Raw genomic sequence first — 12,021 nt, forward strand, 5'->3', positions numbered from 1 at the left:
ATGCTCCACATGGGATGCACTTCCCTACCAAAAAAGCACCGACTCCCGGCAGAAGAACCAGGGGCAGTAACCATTTTGACCAACCCAGCTCAAGCCAACCATGCCTGGGAGATCAACATCTCATGAATGCACACAATACTGGCACAAGAACATATAAGTTGGTCTGCGTTTATATACGCAGGTACTTTGTGGGATTTGTCTGTTAAAGGTCAAACCTTCAAGGCATTCAAAATACGTTTGACAGTATAACGGAGCCCGTGAGCGTGGCTGCAGACTCTCTATGTAAGCCACCCTCCTTGGGGAGAGCGTGGGAGCCTCAACGCAGACCAGGTTAGGTTGCCTTGGGTCCCGATCCTAAATCACGCAGGAGCTCTTCCAATTTTTCCCCGTTACTTTTTAAGGTATATGCCTTGCAACTGTGTGTCACACATGTTATTGGCATGGCAAACAAAGCACAGGAGCATGCCCCGTTCTTGCAAAGAGTTTTTCATGTAGGTGAATATATATATTCTCTTATTACTTCAGCTTTAAAAGTATAATTTACTTCCTACTATTTTTCCGCTCTGCTTGCTCTTTACATCTGTTTTCTTGGGGACAGTGAAATGAGATGATCTCCCATATATTTATTTGTGGGAGTTAATCCAACACCACTTGAAAACAATGATGCTCTTTCCATTAAGTTCAAAAACATTGAATCAGACCCCCCATCAATGTCTCTCTCTAGTTTTCAGAATGACATATTTTTTCAGTTCTACAACACTGGATTAACATAAGTATCAAATTAATTATCATGGAAAATGTTAATTAGCATTAAAAGATATTAACTCTTTACACTTTTACTGGAAGACCTCAAAGCATTTTATTAACATTACATAGGTTTCATAACTTCCCGTAGACGTAGCTATCTCCATTTCACAGATTAGAAAATTTATGAACAGATAAGAAGCTTAAGATCCAATCCTTCATCATCTAAAATACTAGCCATGAGTGGTGTTTTTATTTAAACTGATTAAGCTCAGTTAATTCAGCTTGAAAAGATAATTTATTTAAAATATTCTATGGCCCATGGAAAGAACATAAGAAATCATGCTAGTATTCACTATGAGTATCATAACTTTAATTCCTTCAAAGAAAAAGGCAGGATTTTAATTTAAATCAAAGCAACCAAAAATACGTCCCCTTGTATAAGAGGAATGAGTAGCCTGTCTACTTATGAACCTATACTAACTGCTATATAGCCAGGGTGGACTCATCATCATAAATTATTGCTTATTACAGACTCTGGACCATACAATACATTTCACATTTACACAGTCAGGTATTCGGATTATCAGAGCCCAGTTGCACTGAGCTTTAAGGGTCTCAAACTACCCAGCTGAGCTAATCACATTTGACTACCGTTATGTTTCAATAACCTCTCTTGAAATAAGAGAGTTACAAAGTCAAGCATTTAGAAGTCAGGAAATGTTTGAATGAAGGTTGATGGGTGTGCAGATGGTACAGCTTTTATTTGCTTGTTATATATTTTACCTTTGCCATCCCTGCCTCATTTAGGATACAGACTGCACTGTGTTCAATGAACGGTTTCGTTACCCAAATTTTTAACCTTACCTTTCAACCTGGCGCCCAGACCTCATTTGAGGAACAACCTAAGCCTTCATTCGAATAGAAAACTCTTAGTTTTCCCAATCGTCACTCCAGCAACTAAGTGAACAAAAGACAATATGTTTTTCTCCTTGAAACCCATGTGAGATATGCAAAGGTGTTATCATGAATGTATAGATAGGACATAGCACAGAAAGACTGAGCCATATTATCAAACAAGCTGACATTTGTTAAGTGTTCATTTGAGGTACCTTTCAGGTGTAATTTCCCACATTAAAATTGTGATAAATAAAACAAACAAACAAACAAACAACCCAAAGCATAGGAATTCTAGTTGAATTGCCTACTTCTGGTTCAAAATATCTAATCAATAGAAGTAAAGCTATGAGCACTGGCCATCTGCCACTTAGCTAATGGCATACACAACTGTAGAAACAGTTATCATCTACCCGAACCACCTGAGATGGGTGTCACTATTTGTCACCTTACAAATAGTTCAGTCTCCTGAGTTCAGCAGAAGGAGAGGACTGTAGCTCGGTGCTTTCACCATTGTCCCACCTGGCATGCTCCCTCCTCTCACCACCTCTGTTGTGACTTCATCATCAGCTCTTTCTCCTTCACTTGAAGGATTTTAAACTTCTTACCTTTGGTTTCCAGACCTACCTCTCTTCTCTTCCTTCCTCTTCTAGTAGAACTTGCCACAATATGCTACCCATTTGCTTCTCCCATAAACACCCCTTTGTCTCTCTATGCCTGCTGATCATCATTTTTGCAATCTCTGATCTCTGATTCCTCACTCAGGAGTAGATGACTAGTACTTTCCTGAACCAAATATATGATAAATACTGTTAGCTGTACCACCATCATGTGGACATTCTTACGCTGAGTGACCAGTGGATCTTAGTACTACAAATCTTTTCTGTATCTAATAATGTGTGTGTATGTGTGTGTATATGTATATCTGTGAATATATATATCTTAACGTATCTATATGATATATAGATATATCTATATGATATATAGATATATACGTGTATATACAAAAGTGTGAATATATGTAACATTTCAACATTAACATCAACACATTGTTTATAACGTTAAGCAATAATAAAATGGAAATAATTTCTCCATCTGTATACATGTATGTATTGAGATCGATAACGCAAACAAGTCAGTCCTGACTGTGAGTGTAACTGGTTATCAGTCCTTGCCTGCTGAGGAATGCTGAGGTGAGGAAGGCTCCACTCTCGAACATCATGCTCCAGCAGACTCAAAAAATCCCATGTCAAAATCCTTCCCCTACTGCAGTCAAAAGCAAAGCTTGCCCTGACTTCAGGTGTAACTGTCAGCAAGCGCGTCAATTCATCACACTGTACGCAGCCCTCGTTTACTTCAGTAAATCTTAGTTGTTCAAGGGATCCCACAAACGTTTGTATTTTTAGCCCAATATAAGTAATAGTAACACTAATCATTAGAACAGTTTACCTCAAAAATCAGTTTCCATCCTTCCCTCCCTATCCCCTCCAAAGAGACTGCTTAGTGATATTCCGCAGCTACAAACCTCGGACAATCTTAAACCCCATTCTCTGACTCAGGGAGTGCTATGAGCTTCTGGATGTTCTCCAGTCTTTAGTGTTGGTCTTCCAAGTGAAGCGCAAGAGAATTCTGATTTTTAATTTTTCTCTGACTTAGTGAGAGCTAAAATCACCTTCTGCTCCCTGTCTGCACATACTCTTGCAGTGGAGCTTTGAAGCGGCATCTACTTCGTGCCAAGACACAAACTGCTGCCGCCTTTTCCTTCATGGCAAAACACTGCAGAGGGGAGAAACCCTTGAGATGATGCCATCTTCTGTTTGTTTTTACTTAACTTTGAAAGCCCTCTAGGCAGAGAGTATACAACTGGTGCCCAGAGAACAGATTTTCTGAGATACAGCATGGAAAATATGTTGTTGCTAAAGGAAAAAGTTCCATCCATCATTCCCACATCGGCACAAATACTTCCACATCTAGTCCTCCTTCTTCTTTTGATGTTTGCGGTATTTGCTGTTTACGAACATCTTTCAGTTGCTGGCATAGGAGAGTCACGTGAGATTTTGTCAAAGCACTGCATGGTACATGGTACCCTGGCAAGGCTGTAGCAAGAGCCTATTTCAAAAAGCCTATTGAAAGCCCAGATAAAGCAAGAAAAGCTCTTTCCAATAGCCCACATTCTGTCTGAGAAGAAACTCTTTCTTCAGCTGCACACAGATTTATCAAGTTGTAGCCCTGTTAAGAGAATAGGCAATAAATGTGACAATCGTCATACCATCCCATGGCCTCGGGCCAGGAAATCAGCTTCCTGCATGTAAGATGCACGCACACACACGCACATACACATACCCTGGTCTGTAATGTAAATATATCCCTCATTGAGTAGCCCGAGGAAGAGGATTTCCTGTAGGATTTTTATTTTGTATGGATGTTTTCCCATTTCCTTCTCAAGTTAGATAAGCAAGTTTCTTTGTGCAGTCAGCATGCATCAGGGGGAAACCAAGTAAATGCATCTTCTCAGTCTCTGTTGGTCCTGGATCTGTTTCCTCAAGAAATACAGGGATAACTATTTTTTAATACTTTTTTCTTCCCCCCTGAAACTACCATCTGAGACAGGATGAATGCAATCCAAACTAGTTTTCATTTCAAATTCCAGCCTCACAGGAAGCACATACACAAACGTAAGTCAGTAAGTAAGATTCCATACCTTACATACATGGAGTTTAGAAGCAAATTAATATCTCCCTACAGCTCTGCGGCTTCCTGACGGGGACACAGCCCTCAAGCATGTAAAGACGTACTTTCACTGCAAGCTAACCTGATTAGCACTGAAAAGCTACAGCTTATTCAAGATACAGCTGGGGCTGGCACCCTGTCTGTTTCTGGGATTTTTGGGGATGCAGCCCCTTACAGTTAGTGCTGCAGAACAGTACAATTTATCCCTATTATTCTCTTTAAGGAGATATGTGAGGAGGGCATCTGCATTTCTGGCTAAGACAGAGGAGTAACTGCAGGAGAGCACTGGAAGTCAACGCAACAAATGACTTATTCTGGTCCACTCCTACGAGCACTACTACTGCCACTACTGGGCGACCAGCATGAATGAAAGACCTGCCCAGCCCACAGCCAGCTGCTGGCAGAGGATGGGAAGTACAGCCAGACTTGCAAGAGAAAGCTTTGTATGTAGATAGGAGGGCAAACGGCAATAACACCTAAGCAAGACTATGAAGCGTATTTGCCTTGAAGATGTGCTCCAAATCTTTGCTCTGCAGAGGCTAATCAGTGCTTAGATACATTCTTCTTTCTCCACATAAAAGCTCTGGGAACTATTCTTCTGGGTTACATCTTAGAGAGTCGCAAGGGGTAAACTCTCATATGAAATTTAGGGGGAAAATAGTTTGGGAACCTTTTATTTATGTTTAGAACTCTTACAATTCATACTACCCAGGTTTACTTTCTTCCTTTCTCCCTAGCTTAGTGAGCTGGTTTTGAGGTGAATGTCAAGATCTGCAAATATTACAGAACTCAGAGTTTCATTTTAAGGAAAAAAACCAAACCACTAAATATTATCATAGTTGGCGAAAAGCACATAAACTGGGGCATAAAAATACAAGCTCATATATTGAATGTACAAAATATTACAAAAGTTTTGAAAATCTGAAATTAATTCCCTATGTCACTATGTTTGTATAATTCCATCCAAATAAATCAAATTTTACAGTGTATCAGGATGGAAAAGCAGAACTTTATTAAAAATAGAGCACATATACTCCTTAGAGAAAAAAAAAATCTACCGAAAAATGAAAAAAATAAAAAATTCCCAAATTTCCTGTATAACATCTTAAGTTCTGTTCACCAAGACATGCATTGAATTTTGTATATTTACTCTTCACAAACCATATAGTTTATATTATTCAGAGCATTAGAATGGGTTTGTACTTTATTAGCTGGTTTACGTTATGTTATTAAATATAATAACAGTCTTTCCTGCATAAGAGTTTGAGTATGTACCACACAATTCTCTAGTAGAATGCTAGCTAAACAATGAAGTAAAAAATTAAAGGTTTTCAGGGTAATTTAAAAGCCTATATAGAAGATGATACTTCTAGATACACAAGACACATTAAGCACTTAGTGAATCAAGAATGTTAGTTGCTTTTTTGCCCCAAAGGACTGTAGATATAAAGTGTTGTGACTGGACTTAGAGCGGGGACTTCGGTTAGTCAACTGTTTTCTCCTCCTCCTGCACTGAACTTTTCCCAAACACTGTACCATTTACAGAGATACTTCATTGTGCGGATAATTAACTTCCCCTTTTCAATACATAATTATATATAATCATGTATTAAATTGACCAAAAGAGCTCCCACTTATATGATCTACAGACTATACTTATCTTTTACTACCTACCCTCCTCTTCTGCCAATTTGTACCGCAAATTCTCGTAACTTTTATGGATTTCTGCTTGCACCCTGGTGCTCTCCATTTTTAAGAAAAGATTGATCACAAAATAAAGCTTTAACTTTGAAAAAAGACAAGGAGGTCTATATTACTCTTTCAGTTTCCAGACCTAAATGGCAGTGCTGCAAAACCACAGCTGAAATGAGAGAAAAAACAGGTTGTCTAAATTTTAAGAAGTTATCCAAAAAAGTGGCTCTGTTTTTCCTCTCTGCTTCAGAGCACTTTATTGATAGCAGTCCAAGTGGTAACCTTCGCAGAAGAGTAAAAACTACTACTTCTTGTTAAATTTTGCTGGATTTGTTTTTAGCTGGATCAGGTTTGTGATCTGCTCTTGGCAAAACTGGTGCCAGTACGCAGGAGGCAGAGGAAGTCAACAGACACAGCTGAGAGAACTGGGAAGATAAATTATCACTGGAAAACTAGTTCTGAGGTAGTTACGGTGGACACTGCTTCCCAATAATTACCTCTTTCTTAAGGGTAATAAATGCAGCTATGCATTGAGAGCACACAGTGGCAAAACCGAGCTCGGAATGTAAAACGTTACACAAACCCTGCTGTAGTGTCACCAGTACCTTAGCTCTGATGGTCTACATGTATGACTGCAGCAAGGTCCGGGGAGAGAGATAACAACCCTTATTACAAACTACCGTAGCTGTATGGCACCTGAAAAAGATATTTTGTGGCTCAAAATTTGTCTATTTGTATCTATAGTATAATTTTAAAGCTTGATTTTCATTTACTGTTCTGAAATTATTTAATGCTTTCTGTCCATTACACGTACTGCTACGCATCTCCATTTTTCAGGTGCTCACCTTGAGATAAATTGTCCATAATAACTCCATCGGCAGTCAGTGCCAATGGGAACTGTGGGTTCTCCACAGCCCTGAATGGACTTGAGGGACCACACCATCATAAACAAGACAGGCAAATTAAGTACAAGCAAGTAACTAGGAGGCATTTTTGGAAATGTTGACCACCTTAATTTCTTTGTGCCCCAGTTCCTCCTTTTGTAAAATAAATAAAAACACATGCTTTGCTTTGGTATTGTAAGAATTGATGCATCATGCTTGTAAGACTGGATTGAGGCCTCTGAAGAAAGACAGTACAACATAAGAAATACTGTATTTAACATGAATTGTTAAATTCATTGATTTGTAAAAAAATAACTGCAAAATGACACATGCATTATTATTTAATGATATAACAACTTAACACACGCTAATACGTTGTGACAGTTTGGGAAATCTCTGTATACACAGCCTATGAATGGTGATTATTCTGGAGAATTCACTGCATATAAAATCACATACCTGTCCAACAGTAGCTGCAGAACATTCAGGAGTCATTAACTAGAAATAACTTTGCTCTAGCAGTATGATAAAAGTACTGGAGAAGCTGAAGGAAACTGGAAGCAACGAAGGAGATAGCAGAGAGAGGATTTTTTTTTATCGCAGCAGTAGAAGAAATTGTGGGGGTTTTGTTGCAGTCTAACCAGGAAAGTTAAAAAAAAACAAAACAAAACCAAAGAGAGAGACTGAGAGAAGGATTTGAGGATCTCAGAAAGATTGTCCAAAACTTCAGTTGGTATCTGGAGTCATGATGGCATCACAAAAGATGGCTTCTTTTTACCTTTTGTGTAAATAAAGCAAATTTTACAAGTTACACTGCAAAACCATAGAGTTCCTTGCTGTAATTGTCAAGGGTTGCTATGGGTTTAAAATGTCAAGCAGCATACTCCTAGGAGTTCAGGAAAGCCTAGTGAGGATACCTCAGGAGATTCGTTTTGGGTTTGTTGCCTAGAGCCATGGAAAGGGCTTGCACTGTGGTAATGAATCTGAAGAGCTCATAAACACTCCCTGGACTCTGTTTAGGCTCAAGTTTAGAGAAGCGCAACGTCAAATGTCTGAATTCCAAACCATAAGTTTGGGATTTTTCTGGAGAAATCTTGGCCAGAGCTGTGACACACAGAGACACACACACATATATGCAGGGTGGCATTCAGTTTCTTAAACATGGGTGTCTACAGCCACTTGAGGTGCCCCAGGGTTTTGGAGGTGTCTGCACAGGGATGGCAAATACGATGCAGAACCTTCTAGGAGAGTAGACAGGACGCCCCAGAGCATCTCAAGTCGCACCAAGCAACTGTGTTTAGCTCAGTGAATCCCAGCCCTCAAACTTCCTCTTTATCAGAAGAAATGTAATTCAATCACAGCATTTTATTTCAGACCATTCTTCAAGCCTTCTCAATGGGGGAGTGAAGGGGCAGAGCAGCCTGTATGAAGGCAGTGGTCGCAAAGCTGATCCTTGTTCTTCTGCTGGGCACAGCCACGTCTGCTTCTCCCCTCTGAACAGACCAAACTTCTGTCCCCATGGGGGCAAGGTACGTTTCACAATCCAAGTCATGGACTATTAGGAGGACGTAGAGACATTTCCAACATATTTGAGGATATGTAACATAAAGCCTAGTGTTTCTTAGTTGAAAGAAGAGAGTACTGTCAACATCAAAAGCATACCATATATAATGTATAGTAAACAAATAAACTGCGTATTTTTGGTGATAGGTTCAGGACAGAAGCTGAACAAGCTTAGGTTTTTCCTTGCCAAGGATCGAACTGTTTTTCTGTATGTCAAATACTGTGCCTAAATAATCCCTGCCATCTAACAACCTCCAAGAGCTTTTCAAATACTACTCTGCAAAGCCACCACAGTGTTTTCTACTATTTGCCACCAAAGGGCCACAGACATACCTGCCGACGTTTCTCTGAATTTGTCACTAGTCTTCTTCTTCCGCCATTTCCAAGGTTTAAAGATTTTGCCAATGGTGGAGAGTTTGCCCTTCCTCTTGAAGGGGGGAGTTTGGGATCCTGGGGCTGGTCCATCCGAGTTAGCGATTGAAGCCTTATCCAAACCATCAACTGTATAAACAAGAAAAATAAAGGTAACTGAAAGATGCAAAACAAAATGGTACCCGACAGCTACACTCCTCCACTACTAGACTGCAACAGGCTGTGTGTGGGCCAATGTGTTTTCTGTTCCAGAAAGCAGCCAAAGGGCACTTGACTGCAGCCCGTGGTCACTAGCCAGTCCCCACCTCAGCTAGCCCTGGGCTTCACTGCTGCTCAGCACCTCAGCTGCAGCAGGCCAGAACTTGCTTCTCGCAACACGCATCTGGCACATCTGCATGTTTCTGCGGTTTTTCACCGCTACTGCAGAGTTTCTTTCAACACATGTTTGGGCGACTTTTTTCTTATCTTTGGTAAAGCTGAATAACTAGCTGTCATCATATAGAAAACAAAACCCTTACAATGCAAAAACATAAACTATTTCTTTTGAGTGAAACAAATCATTTCTTAAACGAGCTCTAAAGATAACTGTTCTGGCAGCAGAATGGGAATAGGTCCGTTTGACATCCCTGGTAATCAGTCATTCACAGCACAGCCTGCCGTGAGTCAGGCTTCTTATTAACAAAACGCATTTAACAATAAGCTTCTGGGCTGTAGCCAAAATTTAATGAAGGATTACTTTTCTGCAAAAACATATTGAGTGATATGAAAGCCAATATTTATCATTGATGGCTGTAACATCAAGTTTTGTGAACCAAAATAAGACTCATTCTACAACATGCCATAGCATACAGTTAAAATAAATGTCCCGGAAATTTTCCCAAGGAGTCTACTATTATCTATTTCTATTTAAGAACTGAGGTTTCTTAGAGCCTTCCATTCGTGGTCCTGCAAACACTTCAGATATGCTTAATTTTATTCACGTGAGCAGCTTCACTGAAGTAACTGTGATTACTTACGTACATAAAATTAATCACAGGCTTAAATGTTTGCGGCATAAGGGCTCTGTAATTGCTTTCATTCATCTAAACATTCTAATTATAACCAATTCGGAACAGAGTTTCTGCCATTGTCAACAGTAATCATGATAATCATAGATGATTAAATCAGAAAGTGCTATTCAAAGAAGGAAATATCGCTGTCCCCATTTTACAGATGGAAAATATGAAGCACAGAATTGTTAAGTGCTTAATTTTATGTTTGCCAAATGGCTTCCTGAATCCTGGTCCTGTGTCCTAGCTGCAAAAAAGATACATATTCAGACATATAACATCATGGTGCAATCTTATTATTCTGCTTCTCAGACAAATGGCATTTAATGAGTCCTATATTTGTCCTAGACTTTAGATTGATCCAGGATGCTAAAAAAAAAAAATCTTTTCTGTGAGAAAGCTGATGTAATGCAATCAGAGTCCAAGAAACTTTATTTCCAATGTTTTGAAATAAAGTACTGGGAAAAAAGATCCATTGTATAACTTCATTGAAGTCTATGAAGTTAAAACCAGAAATAAATTTGTATGAAAACGATAGCATTTAAATCAATAAATCTGAGTGAGTTATGCCATAAAATTTAACAAATTCTGTACTGTCAGAGAGATGGAAAACTTCTCCAGAGTAAATTACTGTTATTCCGATGCATTGGAATTTAAAGATTTTATTTAAGTATTTTCCTTGTGTATGTTCTGGTCTATAACATGGAGATAAGATGGAAGAAAAGTGCGCAAATGGGCTTTCAATGTAAAACGCCAAGCTTTTGGCAAGGACACAGATACGTCTACCCCTTGCACAAGTACAAAACCCCAGCTTCCTCACTTGTGCATCCTAGAGAATGAAACAGGGCGATCTTTAGGGACACTTAAGCTGCAACTCCCTTAAAACAAACCAGCTGCCACCCTAGAGACCTTGCGAAGCCAGGTGAGAGGTGGGGATGAGAAGACCACCAGAGGCAGCGAGCAGCTCTGCAGAGAGAGAGAGGCATGGCACGGCAGAAGGACCTCTGTGGGGCTGCCTCACCTGGAATTAGGGATCGCACTTTTGTCTATGCTTACGGTCACTGCCTATGTTGTACAATCCCTTGTGGAATACAGAAGCCTCTGCTGGAAACTGGATCTAAGGGAGAAGTACGTTTACCTGGAAGGTAGTTACAATTCCAGTTGATATCAGAAGGGGAAAGGGCCACAGCTTGTGGCTGGGGAGAGTCAGCTTAGACGTAAGGAAAACACTTCCCGGAGGTGGGTGGCACAGCACTGGAGCAGGTCTTGGGACATTTTGGAGGTTCAGCCAGGGCTGACCTCACCTACTTTCGGTAACAGCCCTACTCTGAAGAAGGGACTGGACTGAGTGACTTTCCGAGGTCCTTCCCAATCAAGATTCCTGTGGCATTAACGGATGTGTAAAGACATGGTTGCTCTGTGAAATCTGTGCTAGTAAATCCAAAGAATCTTCAGTGAAGTGCTGAAGAAAAGAGACCAGGATCTGATGGCTGAAGAGTTTTGTCCTGGGACAGGAGCCAAGCATTATCTCACTGGCAGAGGCAGCCCATCAGCTCATTAGAGGGAAAGGCTACCCGCTCCTTGGAGGCAGCGGGACAAAACCCATGTTCTTGTCTCCACCAGCTTAGAAAGGCTGGGTTATTGATGTGAAGGGCCTGCACCCTGGTGACAAACAGCACGGTCTTTATAAACATAGCTCTGTTCAAATCCTCTTGGGTCATGGAGTCCAGTCTATTGCAGACAACCACTTTCACAAAAGCCTCATCTAAATTTTTTTTCTCCAGTGCCTACCAGCAGGAATGGAGGATTATGGCTCCAACAGCTCCGCACAGAGAAACATGGATTTGCATCAGTCCCTGCTTTGCCCTCTGCTGAAAATATTTAACTCTGAAATTATGATATTCATCCTAGCTCAAGAAATCTGCCTGCTTCAAAAGAGCTAACATATGAGAAAAGGGATCCATTTAGTGGTGAATAATTCTGCGCAGGAAGACTGTAACTTTTGAAAACAGGATTCAACATTAACTCCTTCCAACAATAGAAGATGAGGAGTTGATTTATCAAAAGAGTTCAACAAGTGCTCACAATTG

General features: G+C 40.1%; 1 protein-coding gene across 4 annotated transcripts in view; it reads right to left on the bottom strand.

Annotated features, from left to right (window-relative positions):
• The window catches only part of PHACTR2 (phosphatase and actin regulator 2), a 141,546-nt gene that overhangs the window by 40,330 nt on the left and 89,195 nt on the right, over positions 1-12,021 (bottom strand). For all 4 annotated transcript variants that reach the window (XM_054195144.1, XM_054195143.1, XM_054195146.1 and 1 more), the window contains exon 2: positions 8,844-9,011. In XM_054195144.1, the coding sequence (XP_054051119.1) occupies positions 8,844-9,011 (168 nt within the window). The remainder of the gene's footprint in view (positions 1-8,843; positions 9,012-12,021) is intronic.

Source organism: Rissa tridactyla, chromosome 3, assembly GCF_028500815.1.
Source record: "Rissa tridactyla isolate bRisTri1 chromosome 3, bRisTri1.patW.cur.20221130, whole genome shotgun sequence".
Taxonomy (NCBI): Eukaryota; Metazoa; Chordata; class Aves; order Charadriiformes; family Laridae; genus Rissa; species Rissa tridactyla.